Genomic DNA, 18,111 nt, shown 5'->3' on the forward strand with positions numbered 1-18,111 from the left:
GAGGAAAAAGAGGGAGAAAATGAAAGGAGTGAGAAGCCGTTCCACTGATTTGTATAGATGGTTTCACCTTACTACTAATTTAATGTTTGTTGAGTTTAATTGAAATGTTAAATCTTTATGAATGTTTTACATTTATCTTTTTGATCTTTATTTTTTTACCTTTAGGTTTTGTACAGTGTTAGAGTACTGTGAGGGGAATGATCTGGACTTCTACCTGAAACAGCACAAGTTAATGTCAGAAAAAGAGGCCCGATCCATTATTATGCAGATTGTCAATGCTTTAAAGTACTTAAATGAAATCAAACCCCCTATCATTCACTATGATCTCAAACCAGGTAGGTCTCACTGTTAGAAAGCATAACTATTTGATTTTCTTATTCTTAGAATTATAATAAACAACCTCTATTTTATAAATATAATTTGTCAAGAGCCAAAGAATCCTGCTAATACCTGACTGGAGATGTTATAGGGGTTGAGAGAGAGGCTCCTGTGTGCTCCACTGAACATCAGTGATGCAAGGGGGCTTGGATACTTGTTTATAGGGCCAGGGAATTTGAAAATGGAGTTTTAATTCAGGAACCGTGGCCAACTCTCATCTTTTTTTTGTTCTGTTATACTCTAGAAGCATTCTCTACTCTTTTTAGGTCTTCTTGATGGGTGTCCAAAATGATACTGCTTTTTCTGATTATCCCTCATTTGATTCAGCTTAGAACAAATTAACTTCAATAATTATTACAAAAGGGCAGACATTACATTCATCACCAAAGATGAATAAAACAAATGCAGAAATAGATTTATTTCTTTCTATTCTGTGATGTGTTTCTCCCACACAAGTATTTCCTTTAGAAATCTTCATTTGGCTTCATATATGCTACTCTGCTGTTTTGTATGGGTTTCATAAAGCAATTCTCATTCTCTTCCTTTGCTGAGCCAAAGCTATAGTTTTTTCTTAATTTTGAGTCTTTTCCTAATATTTACATCATAGTTTACCTAAGTTACATACTTCAATGTTAGAACATGATCTAAAGAACACTATAAACAGGATTATAATTGGCTTTTTCTTTTGGTGATTTTGTTTGTTTCCGTTTTTTTCCCTAGCATCATTAATTCGAAACATTTTTCAAAGTTCTCATAGGAGCTGTAGGTGTCACTGTTGTACTATTTTTGATTCTATTTTATGTTTTTACTTAATCTTCTTCCAAACAACCCTTTTGGTTTAGAGATTTGTTGAAAGTTATATGAACATTCACCACCTTCTGACCAAATTTACTTTGTTTTGGCAGATAGATGATAGATCAATAGAGAGATAGTTCATTTGCCTAGGGAAAAAATCTGCTACCAAGCATTTAAGTCTCTTAATAGCTTTGTTCAAAGGTGTTACATTTTCACTTTTGTATGAATTTTTGGTTTAACTGTCCTCTTTTTACTTATTTGAAATTTTATTTTAATCTGTAAGTTCCTTCTTACTTATAAGAACTTTTGTTCTTTTTAGGTAATATTCTTCTAGTAAATGGTACAGCATGTGGAGAGATAAAAATCACAGATTTTGGCCTTTCTAAGATTATGGATGATGATAGTTACAATTCAGTTGATGGTATGGAGCTAACATCACAGGGTGCAGGTACTTACTGGTAAGTATGGTTTTGCTGGAATGGACTTTAAACTAAGTGAAATCATTAATTAACTTAACTAATTGGCTTTAGCTGTTAAAAAGAAAAAACCCAAGTCAAGCAAATCTCTCCTGTCCATATAGTAACTATATTGAAATGTCATTTGATTTTTTTTCTGTTACTGTTCCTCTTTTGCTTCCCTTTTCAAGTATTTTGATTAAATAAGTTATGTATAGTATCAAATCAGATAATTGCTTACATCATAATTTTTGTACTGGCATAATAAGCAGAATAATGCTTATTGTTTATCTGCTGTGATTTTTAGGGACACTAAGAGTACCCTATATCTAAAAATATCTCCTATACCCAATTGTCAAATCAGAGAGAGGGAGAGGGAAGGAGATTGAGTGTGTATACTCATCAACTCCATTGTCGATTCACTACGAAGATGAATTTTGGGTCCCATATACTTTGGAAAGAGACATGTTAGTTGAGTAAAGAGTTAGAGAGATTGAATGTCCCTGCCTTTTCATAGAAATGAAGTACTCTAGATATAAGCTTCACTTTTTTTGTCAGTCTCAATTTTTTTCCCCTTAATTTTTTAAACAAATTTTATTGCTTCTTTTTAAAACTATCAGTATAACTTAATAATTATTCCCTTTACCAATGATCTTCCCTTGTAATAAACACATTTAAGTAAAATAAACATATTTTCATCATGTCTGAAAACTCATACCTCATTCTATACCTGTAGACCATGATGCAAGAAACATATTTTGTCATCCTTCTTGAGTTATCATTGATCAGAATGATGAAGATTTTCATTGTTTTCTTTTACAGTATTTTGGTCACGGTATTATTGTTTTCCTGATTCTGTCTACTTTTCTTTTGCATCAGTTTTCCATATCAGTTTTATTAATGCCTTGCCTTATTTCTCCAAATTCTTTATAATCACCATCTCTTAAAGCAGAGCCATTCTTATGTGTGATTATTGCCTATAAATATAGGCTATCAGAGAGTCTGTGAAGATTTTTCCCATTAATTGTTACTGTGGTTTTAAAATTTTTTAATATTTTTGTAATTTCTTTTGGTTCAGTAATGTTACTTTACATTCATATAGCATAATTTATTTAGTCATTTCTCAGTAGATTAGCACAACCCCCCCCACCCTCCCCAGCAATACCCCCCATACTTTTAGTTTTTTGCTGGAACAAAAATAGTTGCTATAAATTCCTTTGTACGTATGGGTCATTTTCCTCTTTGGTCTCCTTTAGACACCATTTAAATTTGAATCCTTTCTTCAAATTCCCTTTATTCATTCAAGTTTTTGTTGTATTGTGGTCAGTAAAGAGTATGCTCGGTAATTCTGCTTTTTAAAATTTGTTTATGCCTGTTTTTTGCCCTCACCTAAGGTTAGTTTTTGTAAAGGTGTCATTCAGAGATGAATAATATGTATAATCCTTATTATTCTCATTCAGTAAGTTAGAGCTTGGTTTTATCTAACTTTCCTACAACTCTGTTCAGGTTTTAAATTTAAAAAAAATCTTTTCTTTGACCTGAATTTTGACTATTACATTTATGGATGCATTCAATTTAGGATTTTTTTCAGATGGTTCTTAATGGTTCTGTGCAGTTTTCTGATTGTCCAAAATATAGTGTTCAGGTTTTTTGTTTGGCTATAGTTTTTAAGGAATCCTAAGTTAAATTATCTTTTCCTTCGTCCCTTTCCAACTCGGGTGTTTTTGGTGGTAGACCAATTCACATGTTATTCTGGTTTTTCAATAAACTTTTGACTTCTAACATTTTTTTTGTCTCATGGAATTGTTGATTTCTATTTACTCTTTCCCTTTTTTTTTTTTTTTTTTTTTTTTTTTTTTTTTTTTTTAGGAAGTCTGCTATTTGGGTCATGTTTTTAGCTTTCAGTTCTAAATTGATTATTCCTTCCAGTCTTTTTCCAAAAGAGCTTTAATTTCATTTTTTTTTTTTTTGTATGCTTCATTTCTTCCATCCACTTTGGAGTCTTTTTGGCTCAGTTCTTTTTTCTGGAGTCTACTTCTGGAGAATCTACATATACTTTTTGTGCAGTGTCTTATTATATTATGTTTTCTGTTTAGGTATGTCTCCAGCCCCAGTTTATGGATTGAAACTTTGTTCTGGGAGCAGATTTTTGCTCCCTCTTAGATGCTTGAATAAATTTGCTAGATTCTGCTCCTATCCCCTCTGTAATATAGATGACACTGCTGCTACTCTACCGCAGTTCTGGGTAAGGTTGCTGGTTCCTAGTCTTGCTTGCTTCCATTTCCACTACCCTGGCCTGCAACAGACTAGGGATCAGACCCTACCCTTTTCCTCAGTCTCTAATTTTTGTTTCCTTTTTAGATGACCAGCAGAGGTGCTGGCTTTGACCTCATCTCTGCATCCTTTGCTTTGTTCTGTCACTATTCAGGAGGTGCTTTATTCCTAATCTACACCTGTCATTCCAAACTAGGTTTTATTTTTTTTGGATTAGTTTTTCTTAAGTGCATTTGCACAGAAAATCTACAGTAAAAATTTGTTACTAAATAAGATTGCAGAATGCCAGGTCAAAAATAGAAATAGCATTTTCAATATGTTTTGCCTATTCTAGAAATTTTTTTTTACCTTTTGTTTTATAAAGGTATCAGCCCTTGGATTTGAATTTCTTTTGTGGTAATTTGAATTATGAGAAAAGAAAATGAATTTTAATACTCAGACTACGTTATTTGAAAAGATACAATATTAATCAGCCTTATAAGAATTTTTAAAAATAAAGATTAAGAGTTAAAGATTAGTAATTGCTTTGGATAGGCCAACATCTGTTATGACAGATTCCACTTATTGCCCAAATGGGCTAGTCACTTAATTAGGGGAGGTCATTTAACTTTTTCCTCTTCCTCAACTTCCTCTGTAAAATGAGGGACTTGGACTTGATTCCTTCTGAGATTTCTTTTAGCCTCATACAAGGTTTTGTTATTGATAAGTCTTATTGCTCCTGTTTACAGTTAAAGAAATTGAAGCTCAGATAGGTTAAGGGACTTGTGCAATGCTAGTAACGAGAACTGGGATTAAAACCCAGAACTTCTGACTAAATCTGGTATACTTTCCACTATAAGCAGCCTGGATGATTTTTTTTTCTTGCTCCTTTTAAAAAAATAGTTTGTTAATGGCCTGAGGACTTATATTTAGATAGATACTTTCTTTTCCTCTTTTCATTGTTTTGTAAACTAAGTATGTTAGGCATTAGAATAGAAATTTAAATTTAAATAATATTTTAAAAAATATTTTATTTAGCCTTTACATCAGTATCTTCTTGCATCCCTTCATCTTGAAATCTCTCTCTTTCTATTGCCCAACCAAGCAAGTCATACTTTGTAACAAAAGGAGCATGGGAGGAATGGGATAGAGAAAGGAATGTAGGTGGGAGGCAGTTCGGAAAGTTGACACACACATGAGCTGAATCACAAAGTGTGTAATATTCCATACTTAGAGTTTCCTACCAAAGAAGAGAAGGAAGTAATATTTTCTCTTCTTTAGGAACATGCTTGGTCATTGGTGCATATATATCTTCTTTTTTAAGATAACTGTATTTGTATTCTTTTTTTTCCCCTTTTTTCTCTGTTTTTCTTTCTGTTTTTCCTTCCTTTTACCTCTTCTCCCTTTATTCTCTTTCTTGGATTCTACAATTTTTTTTGGATAACAATTTTCATTGTGAAATAGTAAAAATTATAATGAGAAAAGTTAAATTTAAAGAAACAAGATTCTCCTCTTGAATATCTGAAATCTGGTTAATGCAAGGAAATATTCAGTTGCCAGAAAACAAGCTAGAAGTTGCAGATTTGGGAAGTAACTTTATTTAGGATTTTGAAATAGTTTAGCAATTGAGAGTGTAGAGAGCATTCCCAACTTAGTATATGAATTTTTGAAATTTGGTGAAACTTTATCTTCTGAATTCCAAATTCCAGCTGCCATGTGGATCAAGTCTCTTAGAAATGAATGGCTCTTTATTTACTTGGCCTTTGTATTGCCAATGAGTATTTACCTTCCACACCATATAATTTGTGTGGTTGACTGTCTAGTCTCTATAGTGGCCAGTGTTGGGACTACAGACCAAAGTTGAATTGCATTGTGCTACTTAAGGCAACCTAAAATGTTATTGTTTGGCATTAATTTGCTTCATTAGCCTTCTTTTAAACTCCCACTCCTTTAAAGTAGAAAAATATAAGAAGCCCAGTCCATTCTCCACATTACTGTAAAAGTAATTTTCCTTAAGTATAGATCTGACCATGCAACTTCACAACTCAGGCAACTCCAGTGGCTTTCTTTGACATCTGAGACAAAATATAAAATCCTCCTTTAGCTATTAAAGCCCAACACAACCCGGCACCAAATTTTCTTCCCATCTATATAGGTCATTACTTCTCTCCCATACTCTGTTCTTGCTAAACTAGCCTTCTCTCTGTCATCATATGATCTTCCATGTCTTTGCACTGATTTCTCCCCTTACCTGCAGTGTTCTCTCTTCATCCTTTAAGATGCAGCTAAGAGGGCAGTGAGGTAGCTCAGGAGCCAGGCTTGCTGGGCAAATCACTCAATCTCAGTTTTCTAGCCCTTGCTGCTCTTCTGCTTCAGAACCCATACTTAGTATCTAAGACAGAAAGTAAGAGTTTTTTTAAAAGATGCAGCTAAAGGCACTATTCTCTGTAAGGATATTGTTTCTTCACCCTAATCCTAACTACTAGTACTCTCTCTCTCTCAAACTACCTTTTATTTAACTGCTTTGTGCAGATTTGTATTTATTCTGAATATTTACCTTTGGAATGTAAGCTTATTGTGAGTAGGAAATATTTAATTTTTTTATACTTGTATCCCCAATGTCTGATACCTAGTAGGTCCTTAAATATTTGCTGTTTGATTTGTTGTTAGTGTGTGTGTGTGGTGTGGTGTGGTGTGGTGTGTATGTGGTGTGTGGGTGTGTGGGTGTATTTACAGCATTCTAGTTTCTCACCTTTTTTTAAAAAATAAAATAAAAGATGTCTTCTCATTGAATGTCTTAGTTTGGTACAATTATTTTTTTTTTTTTAAGAATTTCTCTCACTTTTCTCCTACTAGGTATTTGCCACCAGAGTGTTTTGTGGTTGGAAAGGAACCACCAAAGATCTCCAATAAAGTTGATGTCTGGTCAGTGGGAGTGATCTTCTACCAGTGTCTTTATGGAAGGAAGGTAAGGAATAAGAACATTCATCTGCATTTGAGGAACATGTGCCAGAGGGTGGACTTTGTTTCCCAGTACCATTCATACTGTGGAACTATCATCAACAGCTGAGGAAACCATGTAGACTGTTTTAGAATTGCCTATAAAATAATCAAAGAATGGGTAACAGTCTCCTTTTAGCTTAAGATACCTTCTAAATTTAACTGCATTGCACAAAAATATATTGCAAATTTTTTGTCTCCACACATTCTGGAGGAATTTAGGCTCACTTTGGAATGGTATCTCTGTCTGTTTCTTATTTGCTGGATCATTATATCTGGAAGATGAATTTATATACCAATTCTCTTCCCTCAAGACTGCTTTTCTTTCTCTGTTCTCTTACTTGGTGACTTCATCAGCTACCATGACTTCACTTATCATCTTGTAGATGATTCCTGGATTTATATGTATTCTGCTCTAGTTTTTTTCCTAAACTGTAGTCCCATATCACCACCTCTTTGATGAACGTTTCAAAATAATTGTTCCTTAGGCACCTTATACTAAATATTTCTATTTAAAAATTCATTGTCTTTTGCTTTAACCCATTCCTCTTCAGAACTAAAGCATTATTAAGGGCAATATCATCCTTCTAGATAGATACCCAAGTTTACTACCTTATTGTCATCTCGATTCTTCATTCTTTCTCACCCACCATTTGTGCAATCAAAAAGTGCCACATCTTGCCATTCTGCCTCGACATCTCTTGCATTCAAACCTTTCTCTGAGCTTATAGCTACTTCTCTAGTTAAGACTGTCATACTTCTTGCCTGTAGTATTGTGATGTCCTCTTAATTTGACACTTTGCCTTTTCCTACCCCAGTCCATCCTATGTACAGAAGCCAAAATGATTTTCCTGAAGCTCAGATCTGACTATTTCAATTTTACCCCCAACTCAGTAACTCCTTTTTACTTTAATAGGACTCTAACCTACCTCTCCAGTTTTTGTGTTCATTTTTAGTTATTCATATCATAGTTAATAGAGTGTGTGTGTGTGTGTGTGTGTGTGTGTGTGTGTGTGTGTGTGTTCGTGTTCTTCCTCATTAGACTTGTCATCTTCTTTGAAAAAGAGATCATTTAATTCTTTTTATTTATATCCTCAGAACCTAGTATGGTGTCTGGCACACAGTGCTTAATAAATGCTTGTTAATGGATTGATTGGCTTTTAAATCCTTCAACAAGATGGCTCCCACCTACTTTGCCAGCCTTACACCATTCTCCATCCTCATGCATTTAGCATTCCAGGCCAGCTGGACTATTACCAATTTCTCTGAACTAGACTTTCCAGTTCTCAGTGCTTAGCACATAGTAGGCACTTAATGACTGCTTGACTAACTGTCTCTAAGCATACACACAAGCTGTCCTCTATACCTAGGATTCTTTTTTTTTTTTTTTTTTTTTTTTACTATATCTCCTACCTTTCAGAATCTTTCTTACCTTTCTGCCATAAAGCCTTTCCTCATTGTCCCCAATTGTTAATGCTTTCGCCTTCCTCAAATTATTTTATATTTATTTCCATGTTATATAAATTCAGGAAAATGTAAGACCAAGAACTATTTTGTTTTTGTGGTTTGTTTTTTGTTTTGTCCTATGCCTTATTAACTCACTTATTAACTTGATGATTTTTTAAATTGAATTGGATTCTACATTTACAAGCTAAGATTGTTTATCGCAGGATTTAGAAATTTTATCTATTGTGAACTGTTCTTGAGTTTAATTGATTTATTAAAAAGATGTTATGTAATTCCCCAAAATAAATGAAGATAGACATAACCTATATGAATCAATCACAAATAATACACCTAAGAGTTGAGAAAGAGAATATGTATATTTTATTTTATATATTTTCCTCTTTCTTTTTCCTCTTTTTCCCAATCTACTTCATCAAAAATTGTTCCCAAGATAGGAGAGGAGACTATGGACTGCTTTTATTTTTTTTTAAATGGCAATTTTTAAACATCTTACTTTCTATAACAACTTTAAAGACAGAAGAGCAAGGGCTAGGAATACGGGGTTAAGTTACTTGACATTGTCTGAGTTAGATTTGAACCCAGGTCCTCTCAACTTCAGACCTAGAGCTTTATTCACTGAGCCAGCTACCTGCTTCTGTAAATTTTTTTTATTTAAAAAATTTGCCTTTTTGTTATTCTGAATTTGTCAGCTATAAGTATACTTCAACATTTCTATTTCTAAAAAAGAATATAAAGAATTGTTTGTGGAATATTTTTTTTTCCAAGTATATAATAAATTTAATATGGTAGAGTGGGAACTTTTTATATCCCTAAGGTTTACATATGCCAAACCACTTCAGCAATAAAGAACATTTTCTTGATTGAAAACTATAATAAATAAATGTGTTACAAGTTTCCATTCTAGGGAGCTTGGCTCAGAAAACACTTTCATCTTCATTATACCTCTATGCCTTTGATCAAGGCTAAAGGCTCTAATTAAACCAGTAATTAAGCTTGGGAATAGAAATACAAACAAACACAATCACTGTATTTGCTGATTGTTCTTCCCCGTTATGGATAATATTAGTTTTTTCAGGAGACTTAGTATGCTGTAACCTACAGCTGCATATTTGGGTCTTTGTGTGAGAGGGAGAGACAGACAGAGACAGAGGCCCAAAAAGTTGAAGTGATTTTGCTCAAGGACCAGAAGCCAGATTTTGTAGCTTCCACCCAATGTATTTGGTCCATTAGAGCAGTGATGGGCAAACTACAGCCCGTGGGCCAGATGCAGCCCCCTGAAATGTTCTATCTGGCCTGGCGACATTATTCCTAATCTGACTAATACAATGAATAGGATACAATACAATGAAACTTCGAAAGAGTTGCCTTAGAAACAGACTGTCAGATGAGCATTTCCTTTCCTTTGGCTCCCTCTTTAAAAAGAAAAAGTTTGCCCATCACTGCATTAGACCATGGTATATTTTTTAGACCATGAGTAGCCTATTTGTGTACTTTTTTTTATAGCACACGCTATTAAATCTCTTAATGTCTTTTAAAAATGATAATGATGAAATTAAGCTTAATTAAAGTTACTCTTTAACTCCACAACTTTCCCTTTATTTCTTTGTCCTTCCGCAAAATGAGAAGAATACCCAGGAATGGTGAGGCTTAATTTTATTGTTCAGTCATTTTCAGTCATGTCTGACTCTTCGTGACCCCATTTGGGGTTTTCTTGGCTAAGACTCTGTAGTGGTTTGCTATTTCCTTCTCCAGCTCATTTGACAGATGAGGAAACTGAGACAAACAGGTTTAAGTTGACTTGCCCAGGGCCAGATTTAAACTCAGAAAGATGAGTCTTCCTGACCCCAGCCAGCACCTAGCTGCCAATGCTTAATTACTGTTTGTCATCTAATGTAGCATATCAGTGCTGAGGAATTTTTAAGAGCCATTTGTTAATGTTTGCTTCTCATAGGAGGAACATTGTAATGCTAAATTTAGGCTTGCAATTATATTTTAGAATTGTATGGCAAATAAATGGCAAACTGTGGTACTAGTGAAGTTGATGACTGGTGTCTGTGGCCATTCGTTTTGGAGTGTTCTTTCTCTTAATTCCTCCTGCTTTCCAGCTCACTACATTTTTTTTTTTCAGTTCTTCCTCTCATCTCTCCTTTTTCTGAACTCTATGATACCTGTGGGTATAGTTCAGGTCTGTAGGCATAATTCAGGACTAGAGAGTTTGCTGATCCCCATTTTAAATCTTCAGATTAAAATTCTAGACTTGCCAGCTTCTGAGTAGTTCTTATTGAAATAAGTTTCTTTCTTCCTCCTTTCATTTGAATTGTATCAGTAAAGGGATGGCAGTGGTTTAAACCAATGATCTTACCAATCATTCTTGTTTTCTTTTTTAATAAATATAACAGCCTTTTGGCCATAACCAGTCCCAGCAAGATATTCTGCAAGAAAATACTATTCTTAAAGCTACTGAGGTGCAGTTCCCTCCAAAACCAGTTGTGACACCTGAAGCAAAGGTAAGCGTGACATATTCCAAGGCTGAAATGTTGACTTTGCCTTCTGAGGCTGCTCCTTGAATGGTGACAGATGGTGGGCTTAATAAAAGTTGGTTATTTTCCCAAAAGTCATTTAAATTGTTAGGTCAGGAATGAATAATTCCTGGTGGCAGCAGGCACATGAATCCTACACCTTTCCTTTCCCATCCCCTTTATTCCCATATGAGTAATGTTAAATCAGTCTGTGACTGGCTGGCCAATCTGAAGGCTCTTTGAGGAGGGAAAAGAAAGGAGGAGCAGTTTTGTTCATCCAACAGATAGATGATTTACTGCTCTCCTACTCAGTGGCCACCTTGAAGGGCTCACCATCTAATAAGAAGAGATAAGAAAATTAAGTGTAATGGAAAAGCCTGGGCTTCAATCCTGACTCTTCAGTGTCTGTAGGACTCTGAGCAATCTCCTAGACCTTTCATTTTATCATATGTAAAATGAATTTGGACTAAATGGCCCTTGAAGCCCTTTTAAGACCTAAGTCAAATAAACTCAAGATAGGAAAAAATTTAAATAACAATACTAGTGACTCATGGACAAGTATAGGCAAAGTGCTTTAGGAATTCAGAAGGGATCCTTGTGTACTGAGGTAATGAGGGAAGACTTCATAAAAGAGGTGAAAGGAGCTAGACAGGATTTGGCTTGGTGGCCTTGCCAGCTGTCTTTGGTTATTTTCCATATGACTGTTAGGAACAGTGGCTCAACTCAGTTACAGATGAGGGCCACTAAACTGTTCATAAGAATCCCTGTGGGTCCATATTGACATAGAAAAGCACATATTGACATTACCTATGTTTTATTATGTTTTTATTTATTTCCCAATTAAATTTTCATCTGGGTTTCAGACCTCACTAGGGAATTTTGTGGGCCATTTGTGACCTGTAAGCCATGTGTTTGATATTTCTGGTTTAGAAATTTAGAATGAAGATTTTCTTCTTCCCTTAGTTTAACAGCAGTTAATTCAGGAGGCCTATCTTCAATTACTTCTCAGCCCTTGTGGTACCTTGGAGTGCTATGAGACTAATTAGTAAGTGAATAGCATTTAGCAAAAGGACTTCCCTTACAAAATGACCTGGCAGGTATATATGATACTATTGACCTTTGATTACCCACATGCGAATAATCTGTGATGTATTTTAGCCTTTTCACATGACTTTATTCTGTCATACATCTTCCCCTCAAACCTTGCAAACTGTTATATCTTCCTTGAATGTGGAAGCTAATGCTAATCTAAGGAAAACATAATTAATAAGGCAAATTTGCCTGGGAAGACATCATGTTGTGCATTATACTTTTTTTTTGTTTTTGTTTTTGTTTTATTACCCTTGTACTTCGGTGTATTGTCTCATAGGTGGTATGGGTGGGCAATGGGGGGTCAAGTGACTTGCCCAGGGTCACACAGCTGGGAAGTGGCTGAGGCTGGGTTTGAACCTAGGACCTCCTGTCTCTAGGCCTGACTCTCACTCCACTGAGCTACCCAGCTGCCCCTGTGCATTATACTTTGCTCCAAAGCCAGATGTAAATAACAGATTATTCATGTCCCTATCATATTCTGGTGTTGACTATATAAATTCTTTGTTCACAAGATTCACTCAACACTGACCATAGCCACTTTTAATTCTCTTTATGTGACCAGACTTCCCAACATACTTTTTGTGCACACATCTGTTTCCCTTTTACCAAGTGTCTGTGTTGTTAGAAATCTCCTCAGATAGGGCTGCTATCTATGAAAGGTCTTCCAGTCTTCCTAATAGCCCCAGTCCTCTTGCCCATTCCTCCCAAGATAGTTTAAAAAAAATATGGCCAACATCCAACCTAGACGAAAGGACACTAGTAAAGCTCTTTGAATCAAGATGTCTCATTAAGAAAACTGGGTGATAAAATCCAGGGATAATTCTTGATATTTATTTTTTTCATGCCTTTATTGAGGAGCTCCTGAGAGATATAGTTATTAAAGCATGTAGTTTTCTTTTTTGAAAATTTATAGAGGTCGTTGATAAAAGGAGCAGTTGCTTTCCATGTTCAGGTCGGGGGTGGGGTATTAAATCTTTTACTAATAATTAAAACTCTACCATACTAAAAAGCTTTGGGTTAGTAAAATATTTCAAGAGTAAAAGGAAGACAAGAAAAATATGAAAATTATTTAAGAGTCTCAGTCCTCAATGTTTAGGAACAAGAAAAATTTTAGTTCACTATTGAATCTTGGGTATTCTTTACCCTTCCCCTCAAGTTTATCTATAAGTTACCTTTTAGCCAGAGTATATCATATCCAGCAACCATTGAGCCTTTTCATGCAATTGATAGTGATAACCTAGTAAATTAATGACACTAATAGAAACAATTATATGTGAGAACTACGGCCCTATCATGCCTAGACTTGAGATGAAAAGTCCCACTAGGGAAAGCTGTATAGAGCAAGAATCATTTACTGTTAGGTTGGGAACACGAAACAGTGACCCCTGTCTGAATTTTCTTACTTGTACCCTTTATCTGTTTGTGAAGCAGCAACCAAAAAGACTGGTCATCAGGTTCCTTCCTGGTTGAGGTGAATTTCTTCTTGTTCTGTTTTATTGGTAGCCTTAGAATCTTCAACATCATAAACCTGTATCCAGATCCTCACTTTTTGGTCTTCCCAAAAGATCTTATGTAACTTTTCTAAAAAAGAAATTCTCATTTTCCTCTCTCTTTTCAATCTTAAGTGTTTCTTCTGGTGCCTTCTGGGAATCCTAGTTCAACTTTTTGTTTGGGCTCAATTTTAGTCCAGCAAGCATTTGTTAAGTGCTCACTAGGTGCCAGGGAGTGTGCTAAACTCTCAGCATATTACAGTAAAGTAAATAAGGTCCTTGCCCCCAAGAAGCTTATATTTTGATGGGAAAAACACCATGTCCATAAGTCAGTACATATTCTTGAGTTCTTTGAATTATTTCTCTGAAGTATCTTCCCACTTCATCCTCTCCTGGAGGTTTGCTAGTACTGATGCTCTTAGGGGGACTATGGCTCAAATACTACATTACTAAATTTGTTAATCACTTCCTTAGTCTAGCCATTCATCCCCATTTGCAGTCGAGATGTCTATGTAAAGAGCCTAGGGAGAGACAAAGCCAGCAATGCACTCCCATCTGTGACTATTTTAGTGGGATTTGCTCAAGGTCAGGACGGGGTGGGAGTATAAGGCAGGGAAGAAGTTTATGGGTTAGCACTGGCTACATTTCTCCTCCAGCCTCCTTTCTTTTGTGAAGGGAGAGAGAAGCAGATCACAGTCCATATTTTCTTCCATTTCTTGACTTTGACACCTAGTGGTTTTATTTAAAAAGATCCTAGCTCTATTCTTTTGATGAATTTCCCATTCTGGAAGCAAGTTACTCTAAACCCAGGGTAGTGATCTTGGGATCTTTGGTAAGAACAAGCTTCCTCAAAGCTATTTTCCCTTTCCAGGCATTTATCCGGCGCTGCTTGGCCTACCGAAAAGAGGATCGCATCGATGTCCAGCAGCTGGCATGTGACCCCTATTTACTTCCTCACATCCGAAAATCAGTTTCCACAAGCAGCCCTGCTGGAGCTGCAATTGCATCAACTTCTGGGGCATCCAATAACAGCTCTTCAAACTGAGACAGATTCCTAGGCCAAAGACTGAGTAACACAAGCGGACAAATGGCATTCAGCAGTGGATTCGGAGAATAGCGAATCTGAATGGATTTCATGAAACCTGTACCAGGTGCTTTTTTTTCTTGCTTTTTTTCCCATCCATAGAGCATGACAGCATCAATTCTCATTGAGAAGAAACCTTGGGCAGAGCCAGCCAGGCCCTGCAGGAAAAAGCCCTGAGGTTCCCATGTCACTGGCCGCCATGTGTGGCTGCTCTGAGTGAGGGGGAAAAAACAAAAACTAACTGGATCCATGTACTGTGAACGTGCAAACACGCAGACTCGGGGGGTCCCTGATGCAGCGCTTCTGATGAAGAATGTGGACTTTGAAAATACAGACTGGGCTAGTCCAGTGTCTATATTTAAACTTGTTCTTTTCTTTTAATAAAGTTTAGGTAACATCTCCTGAAAAGCTTACAGCACAAAGGCTCAGCTGGGGATGGTGTTTGACTTCAAAGGAAAAAAAAAAGTTGCTATTGCCCTTGATGGCACTAGAGTTAGTTCCCCCCCCTTCAAACACCCCCCCCCCAATAATTTCAGTTTTTAAAGACCCACAGCTTCCCTAGTCCCTTTTTTATTTTTGAAAGAAAACATTTGGTCACAAAGTGAAACCCGTATTAGCAGGTACGTGGAAATGTTCATTCCATACAGATGCAGCTTTCTCCTTTTCCATCTGGCCTCCTATTAGTAATTGTTTCCCTCATCTCAGTAGGGAAATAGTTGAATGGGAGAATGGAGATGTGTGGCTCTTTGCCATTAGACAAGGATTAAGGTTAGAAGTCTGCAGCTAGGAGTGTCTCTAGGTTTTCAACTGTTTCTTCACAATTTAAACACTTGACGGTTGTCCCTTTTAATTTATTTGAAGTGCTATTTTTTTAAATAAAGGTTTGTCTGTCCATGCAATCCTCTTGGATTCTCTGAATATAGTATCTGTTGAATCTGTTGGAAAAAAAAGAAAAAACACAGACAATGGGCTGGGGAGCCAAATGTAGCCACAAGGATCAGTTGCTTCCTTCACATGATCTTTGTGCTCACTAACAGTTGTATGTTTTTGGTTAATTACATTAAAATTTGAACAGTACATAAGCTTTCCTCTGCTAGATCATTTGGCAGAAAACTCCCCAACTTTTCTTCCATTATTGTCCCCCTGCAAAAACTGGTGTGCATGTGTTCCAGCACCCTGTGGTTATAGTTAACTTGTTTAGACTCATCAGATGGATATTTGAGAGATCTCAAGGGGAATTAGAGATGTCAGATCTTCACATACTTTTTTCATCGAGTTGTCACTAAGGAGTGTGTGCAACTGGAGAGGAAACTGAAATGGGAGGTGCGTGGCCCCTCTCTGCCCTCCAAATGCCAGAGTGCTGAACCCAGAGAGGGGGAAGGAGGCCAGAGCCCAAACATGTGGCAGCCAGCTTGGAATGTGACTAACATGTGGCAGGAGGGCTCGGCCAGAGATATTTAAAGATGCAGCATTCAGGAGGGGGAGGGTCCCCAAGACTGGGAACAGGGAAGCCAGAAGGATAAGGAGAGAGTGCAAGCACACACTCCAGCAGCTCATGACACCCTGTTTCTTTTCTGTAGGTGTTAGGGATGGGGTGGGAATGGGGAGGTGCCCCTACTAACAGATTCTCTAAGCTATAGGGCCCACTTTGTTTTCCCCTCACCAAGGATAAAGAATCACCACAAAGTGATCACAGCATCTTCTTGGGAGAGAACTATTTTGTTAAGCCAGTGGGAGAAACCCTTAGAGGCTTCATTAGTGCCTGTCCCTACAGCTTTCCCCTTTTTTTGCTTCTAGCCTTGGGACAAACACTAAAGGCTGTGAAGGAAGGAGGCCCTTTTGGGGTCTCAAAAGACTGAGAGCAAGCACCTTGCTAAAAGGATGGTAGCTACTTGTGCACTGAAATGGAAGAAACTGCGACCTTTAAAAAAATTATTCCAATAATTGAATCCTTATTCAATTATATGAGTTCCTATTTTGATTCACTTGATTGGATCCTGAATTCTATTTTAAAACTTTGTTTCTATTTTGGAAAAGAAATGCTGCATCTTTAAGTCTTCCCTCTAACTTCCTGCCCTCTTTGCCCTCAGAGAAAATTCACTCCTTTCAGGACCAGTTAGTCTGCATGTTCAGGCCCCTGGAATTGTTAGGTTTTCTTTGAAGTGAAATTACAGTAACTCCACTGTGACTATTGAGCTTTATCTTCTACCTTTTCTACCTCCACTCTGAAGGGAGGAGCAGAAAGATAGATTCCCCACCCTCAGCCTTATTGTGTATCTGGGACAAAGATGGTGCTGGCTCAGATCAGCTGGTTCTGGGACAAGACCTCTGCCCTTGGATGAACTAACCCCACCCCAGGGACAAGCAGCACTGTCCTTTTCTGGTGTGGATCAGGTCACTAGTGAAGAACCCAGTGGGACTCTAGTTTTGACGTGCTTGTTAATATGGGTTTCACTTTCTCCAAGGATGGCCCCTTATTGCCACAATGTTCATTTACTTTACCAAAAAAATAAAAATTTTTTTTTTAAACAAATGTATTAATTTGTAACTTAAACCTGGCCAGACTGTTTTGGCTTTACCCAACAGATGAAAGACATGGATATTAAAATAAGTTTTAAGAAATGAGTTTCCCAGACTCTTGATTTTACTCTAGTTGAGCAGCTGCAAACAGTTACTTCTGGTTTGGGGGATATTGAGCTTAAAAATGATCTGCTGAGTCACAGGTGGGGACTTTAAGCTGGATGGCATTAAGTCTCAGGTGCATGGAGTAGAGGCATGCTGAAGGGTCTAAGAGTGGGAGGGAATCTGTCATAAATGAGATGTGCCTCACTGAGGTAGCAATGTCTGCCATACTTCTTCCCCTGACCTGACCTATTATAAGTTAAGGCAGTTTATTTCCTTTATTAACTCCCTCTCAGATGGCCATGAGTTCTTTTTTTTAAAACATTTATTAATATTAATTTTTTAGAAAAGTTAACATGGTTACATAATTCATGCTCTTACTTTCCCCTTCACCTCCCCCCCCCCCCCATGGCCGATGCGCATTTCCCCAGGTTTTGTCATGTGTTATTGATCAAGACCTATTTCCAAATTGTTGTTAGTTGCATTGGTGTGATAGTTTCGAGTCTACACCCTCAGTCATGGCCGCCTGACCCATGCGTTCAAGCAGTTGTTTTTCTTCTGTTTCCTCTCCTGCAGTTCTTCCTTTGAATGTGGGTAGCGTTCTTTACCATAAATCCCTCAGAAGGCCATGAGTTCTTAAGGATATTGCAAATTCTGGTCCATGCTCTTTGACCAGAGTTAATTATAGCCCAACCTTTTTTTTTAAAACCCTAATATCACACACACACACACACACACACATATTAATTTTATTTGTTACAGGGCTAGGCAATGGGGGTCAAGTGACTTGCCCAGGGTCACACAGCTGGGAAGTGTCTGAGGCCAGATTTGAACCCAGGACCTCCCATCTCTAGGCCTGGCTCTCCACTGAGCCATCTAGCTGCCCCCTACCCAACCTTTTCATGATGAGCCTCTCCAAATTTTGTTAAGCAGATCCTCAGTCAACAGTCAGTTCC

The 18,111-nt window shown here is 36.9% G+C and overlaps 1 protein-coding gene across 2 annotated transcripts in view; it reads left to right on the plus strand.

Annotated features, from left to right (window-relative positions):
- The window catches only part of TLK2 (tousled like kinase 2), a 153,861-nt gene extending 136,706 nt beyond the window's left edge, over window positions 1-17,155 (plus strand). For both annotated transcript variants that reach the window (XM_044674187.1, XM_044674188.1), the window contains 5 exons: window positions 166-335; window positions 1,493-1,631; window positions 6,738-6,849; window positions 10,748-10,855; window positions 14,321-17,155. In XM_044674187.1, the coding sequence (XP_044530122.1) occupies window positions 166-335; window positions 1,493-1,631; window positions 6,738-6,849; window positions 10,748-10,855; window positions 14,321-14,494 (703 nt within the window). In that variant the 3' untranslated portion in view covers window positions 14,495-17,155. The remainder of the gene's footprint in view (window positions 1-165; window positions 336-1,492; window positions 1,632-6,737; window positions 6,850-10,747; window positions 10,856-14,320) is intronic.
- The last annotated feature ends 956 nt before the right edge of the window (window positions 17,156-18,111 follow it).

This window comes from Gracilinanus agilis, chromosome 4 (assembly GCF_016433145.1).
Source record: "Gracilinanus agilis isolate LMUSP501 chromosome 4, AgileGrace, whole genome shotgun sequence".
Classification (NCBI taxonomy): domain Eukaryota; kingdom Metazoa; phylum Chordata; class Mammalia; order Didelphimorphia; family Didelphidae; genus Gracilinanus; species Gracilinanus agilis.